This window comes from Netta rufina (assembly GCF_964035555.1).
Source record: "Netta rufina genome assembly, chromosome: 5".
Lineage (NCBI taxonomy): Eukaryota > Metazoa > Chordata > Aves > Anseriformes > Anatidae > Netta > Netta rufina.
In genome coordinates, this window is record NC_140128.1 from 5,179,155 (window position 1) to 5,196,152 (window position 16,998).

The window sequence follows — 16,998 nt, forward strand, 5'->3', positions numbered from 1 at the left end:
AGAAGGCTTCTGTGTAAGCTGACTCTTGGCTTGAGTGTTAAAAGGACTGCAGCGAGGGAAACTGCGTTTGAACGGGATGCTGCCTGCGTGCCTGATGCAGGGGTCCGTGTGAACAGCAACCAGACAGGCCATCTTCGTGCCCTCTGGGGATAGGTGCTGCAGAGCCAGGCACTGCTGTTTCTGAGCACTCTGCAATCCACGAAGCAGCTCTTGTGAAAGTTCCCATGCCGAGTCCAGCAGCTGAATCAAATCCAGCCACGTGAAGTCTGTGAAACCCCCCAGCTCTTCTGCTTCATTGGTGGTGTTTTGTCTGATGCTCACCGCTGTCCCTGCTGCCTTCTGGCAGAGAGGGCATTCAGTCCTGTTAAGTTTGATCTTTGGATCAGAAGCAAGGCTGATGGGTACCCTTACCTGAAATAGAGCCTCTCACTAGACCAGTTTGCAGCCCTCAGATTTTTATTACACAGCTGCAGAAGGTACTGATGTTTGCTAAGAGGTTTGCTAAGAGAGAGCTGTACAGCAGGACTGAAGTCCTAACTTCTCCTGCCTTGTATATCCTCCTCTGTGATGCCTGAAACTGTCATGCATACGAAGACAAGATAACAGAGGACGACCACAGAGCACGGTGCAAGAGCAAGGCACTGGTAAAATGGTGTTAGAGCAGCACTGAGGCTGCACTCACATCTGGTGAGCTGCAGAAAACCAAACGCTTCCTCCAAAAGCTGTCCTGGACGTTACACAACACGATCAAGGGTAAGCATAGTACTTGGTACCACTCAGAGTTACCTCCCTCTGCATCCCAGGATGTCAGCTGTATTTGGTAATTATACGGGTTTTGGAGATCCATGGTTGACAGGAGCTACCAAAAGCCAAATTTCAGATATTAGTCTCATCGTGCTTTCCGAATACAAAGGATTTGAATGGCAAAATACCAGAACAAGGAGAACCCAGATCTGACTTCATTGCTGAAGAAAGTTATCAGGAATCACTACCGAAGCAAAGCCTAAGGACTTATCTGTAGGAAGAGTTTGAGTTTTAAATGGAATACCCAACACAGAAAATAAGTGCTGCTATATTAGCAGTATCTGAAGAGTCACTGATTCAGAGCCCTAGTTTTTCCAAGAACGTCAGAGCTGAGCAAGGTGGGGTGGGCTTGATTTCAAGGAAAAAGATGCTACAATTCTTCCATTGTTAAAAAAAAACAAAACAAAACAAAACAAAAAACTAAAACCACAAGAAATACCACAAGGAACGTGGTGTGTCCTGGCATCCAACAGCGTACGTTACACTGAGAGATGTGTTTCCATCCTCTTCCCTGCAAATCTCAAACGCCTTCACCATCTGAACTGATGCTCTGGGACTTGGATCCTTCCCAAGTTCATTTAACCTGATCAATTTTTAATGGCTGTCACTGGTTACTTCACCCAGTCACTCAGCAGCTTCTGCAGTTCAAAACGCCAGCCACCCTCTTCCCGCTCTGGCATAACGCAGGGCTCAGGATCTGCAGAAATTATTCATCTGCATCAGAAAGAACTTGAAGGAGCTGTACGAGAGATTGATCCCTGACAGCTGCACTAAACTTGAAAGCCCCTTCTTGGCTCTGAAGAAGGAGAATTCTGACCTGAAAAGGGGTCTTGAGCGAGCAGCCTCAAAGGGAATAAAATATCAGCCTGTAAAACCAGCACTCGCTAGAAAACTCAGGTGATCTTTTAATGTAGGAACACCACTTGCCTCAGGCACAGCCAACGCAATTACTTGCCACACTAGCTCCAGCTCGCAGGTTGATGAAACAGCCTGTACCTCGCGACCACATCCTGCAGGACAGCACTACCACTCACCCTCACACCCAGAACACGCTGCTGTGCTGCTCACATTAACCCTGGGAACGATGCAGCCCTGGTTATTAAATCAATGTCTTCACTACACACCGTGGTGGCAGGAAGGAACTTGTGCTAGTCAGCAACACCCATCATATTAAGGCTTACGGGTTTCTAACCAGAAGGAAAATTTATCCTAAAAGCAGGAGACGGTGGAGAGGACTGAGGGAAGCCATTTATCCAGCTGCAAGCATGTCTAGAAATCCTGGGGAGGCAAGGCAGGGACATTCACAGACGTCCCATTTGTGCAGCGACCAGTGCTGAGCCCTTTCCTGTTGCCACGGTAGGAGCTCGACGATTGTCATGCAAATGGTGCGGGCATTGAAGGGACTTCCCAGCAACAGAGCACATTTTTTCACCAGCTTGATCCTAGCATTGAAAAGGAAACAAAACAACCGCGTGAACACGGAGCAACACTGGTTTCAACCAGAACCACCAGCTACCCCAGAGCTGGGGGAGCACCGAACCTGCCTTTGGGGAATTCAGTGGGCCCTGCTGCTCGTTATTTCAATGGGAACACGGAGAGAAACAGGCCCCTGAGCTTGGAGAAATGCGTGCACTGCTTTTTAACTACATTGTTTGTCATGAACTTAAGCCACACTGAAAACAGTGGCAGAAAGTTAACGCACAGCCCTTCGCACAGAAGCATCAGAACATACGTTTCACCCACACCGGGCTATTTGGGATTAACTCACACGCTGTGATTTTGGGTTGAAAGCTGTAAAAATCTCCCAGGCAGAAACTCGAACACTTGAAAAGCTGTTTTCCAGAAAAAGTAGAACATATACGTGCAGCCATACGTTTACATTTTTTTCTTGTAGTGATTGTATTGGATGATACTATTTTTTTTTCCCCTTTTCAGGTTCAGAAATCTATTTCCAGCAGGGGTAATGACTTACCAGAATAACTGGTATTTAATTTTCCTTACTTGAAACAAATTATTACAAGAAGAGCTGCCTAGTTTTCACACTTGTAAACAGAACTATTGATTAGAAAAAGTGACAGAGGTAAGACATTTTTATTATTATTTTTTTGCATCCACAAGGAAACTAGTCACAAAATCCGCAATGAGGAACAAGTAATTAGCTCGGAGTGACTCCTCTGGATGTGGCCAAATCAAAGCTTTCCCTTAAGCTCCTGTCAGGGTTAACCCTTCCCCATCCTTAAGAGTTACCTCCCAATCTCTCTCTAAAAACAAATGTAGAATTTGTGTGTGGCAACCACACATTATTTTAAGACTAGGAATAAAGACTCACCTTTCTGGACTTACCATTTCAGGACAAACTATAGAATTATCAGGGTGAACACAGAGGATGCACGGAAACTTGGAACAACTGAAAGAAAGGCAAAGGCTGAGGCCAAAGAAAGGCGACAGAGGGAAGAGCTTCATGCCCCCTAGAAGAAACAGATTGCTTCAGAAGGAAAACCATTCATTTTCCTTCATGGGAATGTCGAATAATGCCAGTTACCAGCAGCTCTGGAAGAGGGCAGGGGGCCTTAGCAGCCAAGCTTCAAAAGCGGTTGCTTACGAGCCAAAGCAAAGCAGCCTCTGCCACAAGCCCCACGGCCCGGCAAGCTGTTTCTCCTGAGGACAGGCCTCGCAGCACTGGAGAGGCAAAGGCAGCTGGGCAAGCCGTGTGCCAAGGCCCACGAGAACAGAGCGCTCCTTTCTGAGGCAAGTGCTGCCACAACACAGGAAAAAAATGACTCTGGGATAGGGAAGATGACCGTAATTGCTCAGATTTCTACTGGCTGGGAGAGCAAAAAGGCAGCAGGAGACAAAGACGGGTGAAGATTCAGCAAAGCTGCCAGGTACGAGGCTGAAACAAACGCAGCTTGTGAAACTCAGGCCAAGCCAAAATAAACCACGCAGGTTTTTTGACAATTTTTTTGACAAGAGGAAGCAAGAACGCAGCGTGGCCCAGAGCCCACAGAACACCCCAGACTGCTGCCTAGGAGTGGGCCAGAGAGGTGCCTGGAGCTAACCACGGGACAGAGGTGGCTCGTTGCATTTCACCTGCGTTTATTCCTGCTATTACATCCCTCCAGCCCAGGGAAACGACAGCACCTTCACCCAGAGGGGCAGGAGAGACTCCACCATCCTCCCCCGCAGCCATGACCCGTGTGACACGTTGGCAGCTGGAGCACAAGTCCTGGGACAGCCCCGCTGTGTGGCTGGGTGGCAGGACACTACCTGGACGAGTTTCACCATCACCCAGGCGCAGTCCTGCCCCCAGCTCAAAACTCACCTCGTGTTTCCACAGCACCAGGCTCCTCTCTCCAGAGGCACGCTGCAGGACGGCCTCCTCCCCATGCCAAATTCTGGACACCTGGATTTGATCTTCCTGCAGGACCAGGATCTGTCCCTCTATAACTTCGCTCCTGATGTTCCAGCACAGCATTTACACAGTACTCCCCCTCTCCTCTGCTGCTGGGAGGCACAACCCACCACCGCAAGCCCCCCCTGCCATTCCCTCAAGGCCACGATGTCGCCTGGCACCGTGTGTATTTGCACCATGAAACACAACCTGCTCACCGGTGCGAGCGGACTGCTGGCCTTCACGCCGCATCTCTAGGTGGCACTGTTTGTAACACCAAACTTTGCAAAACTGGTGCTTCCAAGTGCCACCTGCCGGTACTCCAGCTATTTGCACAGAGCTGGTTCAGTCACGAGCACTGGAAGTGACTGCAGACGGAGTTAGCTGTACCTCAACCCCAAAGACCCGCAGCACTTGGGGTTTTTTTTGCTATTCTCATAGTTTATTGCAACTACATCCCAGAACACTTAAGAGATAATTACAAGCGCCTGGCAGGCAGACACCAGGAGCGCTGAAGGAAAACCCCCAGCAAAGGCTCTTAGGAAAAGCTGTTGCTACACTAATAGGATCTGACAGCCGTTTATACTCGGACTCGTGGAAGGCTGCCTGCTTTCAAGCTCTGCGAGAGCTGCCCTTGTGCTGCCTTGTAGTGAAAAATGACGCTCTGTGTGCTGCCAGCTCTGCCTCCTCTTTCATTTCTAAAACAATACTGAAGCAAAAATTCACACTTGTAAACACCTGACTGAAAGCTTACGGACTTTTTTTAAATGCTGGCCGTTACCACTGATGAACAGCAAGGAGAAGATTGACCCGTATTGCCATGTCAGCTGCAAACAGAGAGATCTCTTCTTCAGCTCACCAATTTCGAGTTACGCAGAAAGAACAGCAGCTACCTTGACAGAGCATGGACGCTGGCAATCTAACTTGAAGATGGACCAGACAGCAGTGCTTCATAGAGTTCAGCTGGAGTGCAGTGCTCTTCTTTTAAAACTGTCTTAATCCCAAATGCTATGGGATTAAGCTTAGCTTCATGATCAGAGTACAGGAAAGCTGTCATTCTGCGAAACTGCATCAAAAAGGCACTGGGCCCCATTTTTTACAGCTTAGCAAGTAGTTACTACACCTAAAAAAAATGTTATGTCTATTTTAAATTCACTTAAATGCTTTTTAATATGGCAAAAGTTAAGTAGTGCACCAATACTTAAGAAGTACCCGTCACAACAGCTCAGTAAAACCTCCATTTAACATTTTCTCCTATGAAAGACAAAAGCCTGGCCTCTCCATTTTAGCAGCGAGCTGACTCCTTGGGTCACAACTACCTCGAACCTGGAGGCACAACTCCAGAAAGAGTGACTGTAGAGCAGCCGCTGCCCTTTGGGTTTAGGGGAACTGCCTCAGCAAAGCCATGACCTCTGAGGAGTGCTAAATGGTTCTATGTACCCAAACCTCAAAGATGATTCTTAAAATCACTTACAAATGACACCAGCAGTTACCCAGAACATCTGAACTATTGCAAGTGCTGCTACAGAGGGAAGCACCAGGAGCCCCAGGACCAGGGAGCTGCATTCCACAAAGGAGTTCCTGCTGGCATCCACGGGGCAAGGAGCCCTGAAAGGGTTTGTGCAGCTCTGCAGACACACACACAGAGGCACGCTCTTTCCCCCAGCTGTCAGGAACTGTTTCACATCTGTTTAAGCTTTCTGCACCCATTATTCAAGAGGAATGCATCCACATTAACCTATGATGATCCCATCTACCTTTCCAGTTTTGTTTCCCTCCATCACCCCAATTCTTTCCTCTCCACCTTTAAGTTCCCAATTTTTCCTCCTGTCTTTGGTTCCTTCCCCAGTTCTTCCTGCAGGGCACACACAGGAATGGCACCATATCAAGAAAATGGCTAGGTTACTTGTCTCACTTGAATCTACCAGATCCAAAATCAAGTTCTAGCAGTCACAAACTCTGCGGCGAATCCAGACCAGCAACAGCCACTACCCAGATTTGCAAATGTAGGACAGCACCATGGAAACCACCACCACACTTGTGCTTCAGTCTGAGCACTGCCCGTTTACTTCCAGCTTCCTGAAACTGCCCCATGTTTGTAAGACACCAACCACTTAGAGACAGCACAAACGTAGTCAATGGGAATTTATTCTTTCAGTAAGTCATAGCCAGCTCTTATGCGACCAGGGCAGAAGCTGTCGATGATTCACTAAAAAGAGAGAAAAAGAGGAGGAGAGAGAGAGAGAAATATTAATTGCAGGGACAATTATTACAAACCAGTCGCCAAAAACCACTACTTCAGTTCAAAGCTTTAACTACCAGCCCTGAGCTTAATCACAACTTCTTTTAAAATTCTGTATAGGATAAAGACAGACTTTGCCCTTCCTCTTAAAATACAAATAGGACAACAGAACTAAACCCCATTTTCAATAACCTGGCTAGCTGCACTTCAGCCTCGTCAGAAAGAAAAGTTTACCTAAGGCTTCTACAGGAATTCTGCAACGTTGGCTATTTTTTCCTAGAGAAACGACAACTACAAATGACTATCACTTGTTGCCACAGCTACGGAGCCATTTCTCAACAGATTTTCAGACTAACACGAACTATAAAAGTATCTCTCTAAGAACAGAGTGCACTTTGTGTAAAGTGTTAGAAAAGTTGTCTAGTACACAGAGGCTTCGCTTGTTGAGACAATTCTCTTTTTCCAAGTGTTGTGGCAGTTGTTTTACCCAGCAATGAGTTCCATGAGTTTATCAGTTATTAAATATGCAAACCCCTGTTCTTTGCAGGCTGATTTACCTGCATGTCAGACTACAATGCACTTGATCCTTTCAATAACAGACCCAGCACATTGCTTACTAGACCTAGAAGACTGCAGTGAAAACAGTAACATAAAATAGAGGACTTACTACTTCCAGTTGGGTGGCAGCACCCTCTTCGTCTTGTAGTAGCGAGCCAGACGATGGATTCTGCTTTCAATCAGAATCAGGCGGAACTTGGCATCTTTATCCTAGAAAACAAAATCACGTGTGGTAAATTCATAAACCCCTGCTTAACATGATACTGAAAAATCAGAAAACGTGAGAGTTGAAAGTGATCCACACCAAGGTATAGGACAGCGGAGGGGTTCTCCCCAGGTGCCTAGGATCGGCTGCATAAAGTTTTAGAATCTATTCTAAGAAGTGATAAGGGAACTCCTGTATTATTTGAAAAAAAAAAAAACAAAAAAAAAAACACAAGTAGAGTTCCTATTTTGATTAGCACTCACCTTTCTGTTTCTCTCAAGATGCTTGCGAACAGCAACAGCCTTCTTGATCAAGTGATAAAGATCCTCTGGGAGGTCTGGGGCCAGTCCCTTTGATTTAAGGATTCTCAAAATTTTGTTGCCAGTAACAAAGCGAACCTGGGCAACGCCGTGAGAATCCCTCAGGATCACACCTGAAACAAACATTTACATACTGCACTGAAGAGAAAAACCTTACCCAAATGGATGTTATTACTTTAAGGTCCATTTCACCAGACATCCAAAAAAACATTCTCTCTAAATATCGGTTAAACCTTTCTGGTAGAAACCACGAACAGCAGTAGACAGAAAGTGAGCAAAATCCTACTCACAGAAGCTGAAATGCTATCGGAGAGCACGTAACAGGCAACTGATCCACACATCACACACAGGCAGGTAATACAGTAAGTGCTACAATACTGCATGGAGATCTTCAGCAGAACTTGTAAAAGCAAGGTATGCTCTGGGGTTAACAAAGATTTCAGGGACTACTTTGGAATTAAACCTCTGGAGGCCAGGAAGCGTGTTCTATTAGAACGTTCTGCTCAGGAGCTCTAAGCTAAAAGTTAACAGTAAAGTCAAAACAGAAACTGGTAAACTGCAGAAACTAAGCTTCCCAACAGCACGCACCAATATTCTTAAAGAGGTTCTAGAATTAAAAAGATACCTCACAGTTTCTGACTGAAGAAATAGCTGCTTCATCAAATATGCTTCTTCCAAGAAAGAGACACGCTGCATACTTCCAGAGGTATCCACACAGTGAATACATACACACCAAAGAAAACCTGTGTTTTCTTAATACATTTAACCCACGTTGAGGTAATCATTACATTTTCACGGTCAGAAAGATGTGTTTTGCCTACATTTAGTGGCTATTCATGAACCTTACCAATTTGTGAGGGAGTCAGGCCTTTCTTTGCAAGCTTGTAGATCTGCTCCTTCACGTCATCAGAAGTAAGTTTCAGCCACTAAAGAAAATTAGGAAAAAAACGAACAACACCTGATGAACGCTGATTAACACAGAGGCACAGGCTATCTATGAACGCCTATGATGTGTGATGGAAATAACCGTTTTGTAATGTTTGAGAAAACAGCTGAGAAATTATATTTTTAATGACACAGAAACTTACTTAGATTCTGTGAGTCCATAGCTAGTCAAAATGGTGGAGAAAGACAGAGGTGAACAAAGGAAGACTGTTTAAAATACCCCATGCTGCCTCCAAACAGCAGCTTTATCATTAGCTGCCAGATTTGACCCATAAATACGAATTTATAGAGAAAATCGCTGCCAGTTAAAGAAGGAATTCTTTAACTGGGCCTTTGGCAGAAAGGCAAAGCTGAGGACCCTTCAGCCATCCATTCCCTGCCATGCTACCTACAGAGAGCAGTGGAAGTCAGACTCGAGGTACACAAATTAATTGAACATGAAAGAACTTGATCTCTACCCAGGTAAAACTCTGTCTTTTCTATTCTTTTATGCATTAAATTGTGCTAATGGAGCCACTGCTCTCTGGTTATTAGAGGAAAAACACCCATGAGCTGGGCAATCCCGGCTCCTTCCACAAGCTACAACAGCTCCCAGGAGTTTCTCTTCCACCCCCCTGCCTTTTTAACATCGTGAAGTTATAAAGCAGAAACGGTGAAAAGATGGGTTTGGAAACGCCGTTGATTACAGCTCAGAAAATAAATAAAGCCCACAGGGTTCTTCGCCAATGTAGCATCTGAGCATCCCAATCGTTACCCAAACGCTTTAAAAGCAGCTTTAGGTCGCTTCAGGCAGTTTCACGGTGTTTTATTTTCGGTTATCTCCCTGTGCTCTAGCCTCACGGTCCTGACGAGCTATTTTGAGCTGTTTTTCAGCGCGTGGCTCCCTCCACACCCCACAGACCGACCCTTCTGTCCCCCACCCCCGTCTCGGAGCCGAGTTAAGTTCACGCTGCTTTATTTCAGCGCGCTAATACGCCTGAATTTCACGCGAAATCCCCTCAGCCAAGCACCAGGCGGGCCGGGCCCCCTCCACCTCGCCTCAGCCGCGGGCTCCTTACCGTGGGCACGCTGCGGCGGTAGGGCAGCGCCGACTGGGACAGGCCCTTCCTGCGGGAGGAAGCACAGCACAGGCTCAGCACCACCCGGCAGCCCCCCACCGGCCCTCCCCGGCCCCCTCACGGCCCCTCCGTGTCCCCCCTCAGCGCCACCCCGGCCCCGCACCCGGGAGCGTGCATGCGACCCATGATGGCGGCGGCGGAAGAGAAGGGAGAGGCGCGGGGGGGGCGGCGCTTCCCGCCCGATGGCCGCCGGAAGCCGCCTCAGCGCCCGCCCGTCATGGCCACCCCCCCCCCCACCCCGCTCCTCCCCCAGAGAGCACACGACGATTAAAAAAAAGCGTTTTAAAATTACGGTTTATTCGTGTTTTGTGCTGTTAAGACGCTGTGCTTTTTTTTATTTATTATTTTATTTTTATTTTCTTCTTCGGGAGCCCACTGCGAAAAAGGCAGTACGTATTGCTGTCGGCGTATTTCACAAGGGAACGTTTCACAAAAACAGTAGTCTACTTTCCTGTGTTTTTTTGTTTTTTTGTTTTTTTTTTTTAAGTGACTCGTGATTCTAGTGATGGAATGGAGTAAGTCTCAAAAGCATCAAGTGAGCAGGAAATAATATACCTAGTCAGTTACACAGAATACTATTTACAGGCTATGTACTAAATGAAGGATACGCAGAAGATACTTAACAAAACTGGGAGTTGGGAGGTGTTAGTGTCCATTAGCATCAACCCAGTTTCTAACATTCAAGATATTCTTAGTTTCTTAATTGTAATAACTCCTAGGAGATTGGACCATGACTATTTTAGGCACCAAGAGATTCAAGTTTACTTCTTGCTTCTGTACTGGAGGGAGATTGGTCAGTAGCAGGGGAGTAAAATCCGATTCTGAACAAGCTTTTTAGTGTCCTGTGTCCTGCATCGAGTCTTCATTCATCATCGTAAGTTTTATTCCAGTCCTACTCAGCGCTGAGAGCCTGTCACCCTTTCTCAAACACGCTTCAACATTTACCATTCAAGTGTGCAACTTTACTCTACCGCTTTGTCTAGACAGAACAATCACCCTAAACACCGAGTAAGGTGAGCAAGAACCCTATAGCTGTAGTGCAGAAACTACCTAATTCAATAACCAGTGGTATTAACAGGAGACAGTAAGTCGTATTTATACTCTGCTATCACAGTATATTTCAAATCTAAGGCTGCTTGAAATTATATATATATATATATATTTTTTAGTGGAATTCTTACCAGGGATGAGAATCACTGTTGCCGTCAAATGGAAAGAGAAAAAAGTGCATCCAAATTCCTCTCAAGAAGTTCTGTTAATGCCGCTTATTTCTGGCCTGCAAATATCCAGCCATTGTGCTTTTTACCTAGAGGCCATCATTTACATGGAGGTACAGGTAAGTAACGTAGGTGCAAGTGCCACTTTGATTGAGTGTCCGAATCTGTTAAACGTTTAATCACTGCTGTGTTTAAGTTCTAGAAATTTTGCAGTATTGTAAAACACTGAGAAGCTGGATGCATTTCCTACAGCATCATCTTCCGCCAGTCTTCACTGGCTTTGGAGATCATGGCTAGAAGATGGGGTACAACATTTTAGGTGGCACTAATTATGAAGATCAGTATAAGTGATTTTATCTGTAATTAACACATCTCAGGAAAAGACTTCTACTAGAATCTGCAAGTTATCAAATATGAGAACATCACCCCTCTTTAAGGAGCAGAAAGTTAACGTGTATACATATTTAAATACCAGGAATGAGGTAAAAGAGAAGCATTTGAATTATAAGGCACCATTATTTACAACTTCCATTATTGGCACTCGCTCCAATAAATCTTTGAGAAGCACGCATCTGGAAATAAATGCATTGCTAAAGAATTTTTCCAGCCCTTCAACCTTAATTTCTACAGGCATGTGTGAAGCCACAGAAATTTTACCCGTCACTGCTTCTGTGATGTTTAGTTAATAGCATGAGTGTAATCCTAAACGTACATAGTTTCTTTGATATCCTCCAGCATTATGCCGTGAATGACATAAAACGGATTACAAAAAAAAATTATAAAGCAAAAATGCATTATATCCCCAAGCCTATCGATTAAGTTATGGTTTAACCAGCCAGCATGGTCAAACTGTTCATCTTACTGTTGTGGATGGTTTAAAAACACCTTCCTTTACCTGCAGCTCTTAAGAAAGACTTGTGATAATGCTTTGATAACATTGCATAAGAATATTCCAGCAATGGATTTCTAGAAATCCTTCAAATTAGGCTTCATGAAGGTTGGTCCAACATGTCTGTTGAAATGCAGAGTTTCTTGTTTTAAGATGTACAAGTCGTTTTCAAGTAGGAAGATGCACAAAGCACAAGTGAATACATCTGTTCTGTTCTTACTCGGGTGCTGGAAAAAGTTCATAGATAGGGTACAGCAGTTAGTCGATACCAGTTAACAGTCTCCTTGCTCAAGTTGAAGTTCTTTAGAGAGAGTGTAATTCCACCCAGGAAGAAGTTCTCTCGTAACGATTCCGCGCTGAGCACACTTAACTGAAGTTCTCTCTGTTTCAGAGTCTCCATGCTATATCCACTGTACACAAGCTAGAAGGTAAGAAGTCAAGAAGGTTTTGGTTATCCAAATGAAATTACACTCATTACTCCCTTTTCTCTGACTGCCTAGCCACTGATATTTTAACTGCACGTTATGACCATGCAGTTCGTCTGTTTCTCAGAGACTAGGCTGAAGCACACGCATATTCTATTTTGTGCTCTGAAGCGTTTAAGAGGACCGGTGTTTTCAGATGCAAGTACTTTTTACATGCCAAAAGTTCTGAACTGATTCTTTTCCTCATCCTGAATCAATGAATCAGGGGTGGGAGACAACGTTTAAGATTCCTTTACTTCTCTCCATCACTCCTCAAAGTCAGAGTCAGAAATTTCATTTTTAACAGTACATTTACCTATTCTGATTTATTTTATTTTTTAAACAGGGTGAAGTTTTTGAAACAAGTTCCTTTCAAATTTATATATCTTCACAAATTTATTTAGACGTTATTTTAATTACTGCTTGGAATAGAAGACTGTAACTACAGGGAGATGTTACATAAATCTTAACTTGCCATTTCGTTGAAAGTTGGGTTTCTCGTCTTCCGGGAAATTTTGGTTTTGCGTTTGGATGTTTTGTGCGTGTCTGGCAATAAGTAAGTTTTTACATAGGGATTTGGATCTGCACCATCTTCTGTAACCTACAATCCAAAACCAAGTCAAGTTAGAAAACTAAGTAGCGCGTGCCCATTTGATTACTTTCAAATTGCTAGTCTTAGCCATCAACCTAGCCAAAACCAGCAGCTGATTTAGGCTAGCAGTTGGAGAATTTGTAGGAAGAGATACACTTCCATCATCTCTACATCAATCCAATTCAAGAAGGTAACTGACAAAAAATAAATAGAATAGTTTTTGGCAGGGAGCTGATCTCCTCTTACTTACCAGATCTTTAATATGCATCACCATGATGAACAGAGTGCTGTTTCTGTATGATATGGATAGCTTCACTTCTCCTCCCACTTTGCCTGAGGTAGGACTTGATGGACTTGCATCTGAAAAAAATATATAATTATTCCCTCTGTAATATTTGCATATCATTATCGGTACTACATGAATTATTTACACTAATTATTTACCAATTATTTTAAAGATTTTTGCATTCTCTTGTAAGAACCAACCTGGAAGTTTAGAGTAAGAACTTGAATAATTTATTCAAGCCACAAGCAAGCCTAAGTGATGACACATACTGTTGCAATTTTTGGTATGCTTTCTCATTTCCTAGAAACTGTACGCAAGCACGTCTGAAAACTCTACAAAATTCTCAAGGAGTCAAAACTGCAGGTAATTGTAAAAGATTCCTTATAAACCACATGAAGAAGGTGTCATACTACCGTCACCCAATTTATAAACATCACACCTCCTGCCCTGAAAATAGTACCTACCTGTAGATCTGGCGATTCCGTCTATTCCTTCCACTTTGTCATCACGAAGCAGTGGATGGAAAAACGTATAGACAAGATCACACTAGATTTGGAAGAAATGTTACATATTAGATTAAATGGTAATGAGCACTAAAATTTGAAAGCTTTCATTGGATTTGCTCAAGTTACTTGAACTCACTTCTGACACCTCTGAAGAACTGTTCATCAGACTCTGGATGTAGCTGTTGAGCTCGACTTTTCTTTTAGCAGCTACATCTTTTATGTGCGTTCTTCCCAGGACCATCTTGTTAGGAAAGCTGTACGGGAAGAACAACATAAAGGTTTTAGTTAATTTCCTTGAGGTTAGTACAGTAAAAATGTCATTGCAGTTTCCATCCTGAAGCATTAACATCCCTTTTTACAGTGAGTGGAAGCATGGCATGCTTATAGGTAATGATGTTTTAAAAAGGCAGAGAAACATTTATAGGTAACTGTTACCAATGATACATCACAAACTACAGATTCCGTGTTGGTCCTCTGGCTCTCCTCCATAAAACTTCAAGATGACAATTTTCTCCCTTAATTGCCATCTCTGAGGTCTACTTAGCTTGAAACGGAGGCAAAACTGCTGAGAAGCGATCTTTACCTCCACCCAGTTGGAATCATTTTTTGCTGCATTGTATGATATTAAACAGTGCATTATACTTTGCTCATTCTAACAGCGATGAGTGAGTGAGGAACATACCCTGGTAACTTCCAGAGAGGAAAGAGAATGCCAAGTTTGTTGTGGAGCTCCTGGAACTCATCAAATGTTCGGAAAACAAACGTTGGCTCAGCTTGCCCTTCTCTCAAAACTCTCACTACATATACCTGTCAGAAACACAGAAAAAAAAGAGACAGTAGGAGTAATGTTACAGAACTGACTTTGTGTGATTGTATTTTAACAATTAACTCCTCCAACTATGGTCATCTTTCTCCTGCACGCATTTCCCAGTAACACCGTTTGAATTTTAAAGTTAGAAGCATTAATAGCCCTACTCTAAGGCAAAGTAACATCGCGTGATTTTCCCATAATGTAGGTCCACATCTGACAGTGGGATAAAAGTAGTTAAAGCTCAGCTGTCAGCATTCTCCCTTTGAAGCCTCATTCTAAGTTCATACCGTACAGCAGGTGAACGAACTTTTTAACAGATCAGTGCAAGGTTTTATCTAGCCATATACCTATGCAGCCAGAACTGCTGTGAAAATTTACAGGTACAGACTATGGAGGAACCTAACGACTTCTGCCTCCAATTCAAAGGAGTTTTTGTTTGTTTGTTTGTTTTTAACAGAAGCAGATTACATCACCTTAGCAATTTCCTGGAAAATAAAAGGCTACCTTGGCTTAGATCAGGAGTATTCATATGCATTTGTAATACAGTGATTCACTGCAAAGCTTTTCTTCATCTCTGAATTATTTATCTTTACTCTAACTTACCTAGGTGGTGTCTAGGAGATTAAGTCATTCACAGCTTGGAATGGCAACTTGGAAACAGATACAGGTAACCGTATTAGCACGGCACTTTTAAAATCAATTTGAGAAAAAAGTAATTTGGGCTAAACTAGTCTAGGCCAGCAAACAGCCACAGTGAAATAACGATAATAAGGAAGGAAACAACATTGTTGCACATCTCCATAGGGGTATGATTACCAATAAAAGTCTCGAAGTGTAACCCAGGTCTATCAAAATCCTGAACTGTATTGTTTGCTGTTACTTCTGCCCTTTATGCTTTTTTCTGGATGCTTTTCAAGGCGTGCCTTCATTTTGAAGAATATTCTTTGATGTCAAAAATACCGATCTCTACTCTAGCAACCAAGCTGTGGGTTTAGCCTGGCCAGCAGCTAAGCAGTCCCACCGCTGCTTGCTGACTCCCACACTCCAACTGTGGGAACAGGGGAGAGAATAAAAGCGAAGTACGAAGGCTCACGGGTTGAGACAAAAAGACAGTCCCCGGGGTGGAAAGGCAGGAGGTGATGCAAATGCAGTTTCTCACCACCTCCCATATGCAGACCCACACCCAGCCAGTCTCCAAGCAACAGCCTCCTTGGAAGATGATTTCCCACCCACTTCTTCTCCCACCCCCCAGCCCCTCTTCTCCCCTTTTGTTTTTTAAGCTAAGCACGATATTCCAGGGTATGGAACATCTCTGGTCAGCTCCAGGCAGCTGCTGTGTCCCCTCCCAGCTCCTCGCCCACCTAAAGCCCACTCCCTGCAGGAGGCAGCTGCGGGACAGGGTAAAAAAGAGAAAGCCTTGACACTGGGCAAGTGCTGTTCAGCAACAGCCAAAACAAGGGCCATAAATCCAAAACAGCACCAGATGGGCTCCCGTGAAGCAAGGAAAGTTAACTTTATGTTCTACACAGGGATTCTACATACTTACATAATGTTTATCTGGATTATACCTCTTCTGGTACGTAAACACAGACACTTGTTTGATCCGGCCGTCTTGTTTCAGAGAGTATGTCTTTGCAGAAAATGAGAGGATGGGTTCATCATTGGATGGCAGGCCTGAGAAACGCAGCTGAGCCAGGTTGTGAATGAAAAAATTAAACTTTGTGGCAACACTTCCTAGACTGGATTCAATCAACCTACAGAAGAAAAAACCAGCTTCAAATACTCAGCCGCATGTCAGAACACACCAAAATTGATCTGTCGATGAATCAGACAAATTTTAAGTCTTTAAGAAAAATAAAAAAGCAAGTTCTTAATGACAGGGAAACAGAGTTTTTAAATTCAAATTGACCGACGAGCTAAAAAAAATACAAAAAATATGTGCATACTACTGCAGTCTGTTCCCCTCTCCCCCCCCTGTATTTAAAACACATTCCAATAACACATTTTGTAACACATAACAACAACTCAGTTACGCTACATGCACGCACCCACTTGCTATATTGCAGTGTCATCCTTCCCTCCCCAGCACACAGAAGCACTTTTTGGAAAGCTTCTTTACACTGCACGCGTTTCAAGGATCCCAACACACACGCTGCTATTAAGGAACTTGGATGCGTTCAAAATGCAAGTCTCAAGCAGCAGAACAGAATTGCTTGCTCTCACTCTTCCAAACCATTCTTTTGGACGAGGTTACTCATAAATGCCAAGTATTTTAGCACAAGCATTAATCATGTATGAAACTGGTCTTATTTATGCAGTTCACTGGTCCACTGATCGGCATCCTGCGATTGTACGATGCAACTAACTCAACTTCTACAGACATGCTTGTGAACATCCTCAATAAATTTTCACCAGAGCAGGAAGCTCCCATCAGAAGGATGATGCTGGTGGTTATTTCACTTCTTTCACTTATCCAGTACCTTGTAAAGAAAATCGTGGCTTCTGCATCTGTTGTTTGGGGCTGGAGAGCATCCTGGACATACTTCAAGTCCTGAATACTACTTAGTTCTGGTAATCCAGAAGAAAGCATCTGTAGGAAATTCCATTTGCAGTTTTAATATAGTAAACAATTTCATGTGGAAATAATGAA

General features: G+C 43.9%; 2 protein-coding genes across 3 annotated transcripts in view; both read right to left on the minus strand.

Moving 5' to 3' along the window:
• Positions 1 to 6,325: 6,325 nt before the first annotated feature.
• Positions 6,326 to 9,770, minus strand: RPS13 (ribosomal protein S13). Its single transcript, XM_084287718.1, has 6 exons — positions 9,687 to 9,770; positions 9,524 to 9,572; positions 8,368 to 8,446; positions 7,464 to 7,633; positions 7,105 to 7,205; positions 6,326 to 6,404 (listed from the first exon to the last, which is right to left on the minus strand). Exons 1-6 carry the CDS (start codon positions 9,707 to 9,709, stop codon positions 6,371 to 6,373), a joined length of 456 nt encoding a protein of 151 aa, XP_084143844.1. The 5' UTR covers positions 9,710 to 9,770; the 3' UTR covers positions 6,326 to 6,370.
• A 99-nt stretch (positions 9,771 to 9,869) lies between these two features.
• The window catches only part of PIK3C2A (phosphatidylinositol-4-phosphate 3-kinase catalytic subunit type 2 alpha), a 45,780-nt gene continuing 38,651 nt past the window's right edge, over positions 9,870 to 16,998 (minus strand). For both annotated transcript variants that reach the window (XM_084288310.1, XM_084288311.1), the window contains exons 26-33: positions 16,829 to 16,938; positions 15,895 to 16,102; positions 14,220 to 14,344; positions 13,674 to 13,791; positions 13,496 to 13,577; positions 12,996 to 13,105; positions 12,629 to 12,754; positions 9,870 to 12,110 (exon numbers count right to left, since the gene is read on the minus strand). In XM_084288310.1, the coding sequence (XP_084144436.1) occupies positions 11,928 to 12,110; positions 12,629 to 12,754; positions 12,996 to 13,105; positions 13,496 to 13,577; positions 13,674 to 13,791; positions 14,220 to 14,344; positions 15,895 to 16,102; positions 16,829 to 16,938 (1,062 nt within the window). In that variant the 3' untranslated portion in view covers positions 9,870 to 11,927. The remainder of the gene's footprint in view (positions 12,111 to 12,628; positions 12,755 to 12,995; positions 13,106 to 13,495; positions 13,578 to 13,673; positions 13,792 to 14,219; positions 14,345 to 15,894; positions 16,103 to 16,828; positions 16,939 to 16,998) is intronic.

Bases quoted from the DNA above. Each gene is read 5' to 3' on its own strand.
- RPS13 (XM_084287718.1), bottom strand. From the start codon at position 9,709: ATGGGTCGCATGCACGCTCCCGG. The intron at 8,447-9,523 runs GTAAGGAGCCCG...AATTTTCTTTAG, and splicing joins ACCGCCGCAGCGTGCCCACG to TGGCTGAAACTTACTTCTGA. The intron at 7,206-7,463 runs GTGAGTGCTAAT...TTTGTTTTCTAG, and splicing joins ATCTTGAGAGAAACAGAAAG to GATAAAGATGCCAAGTTCCG.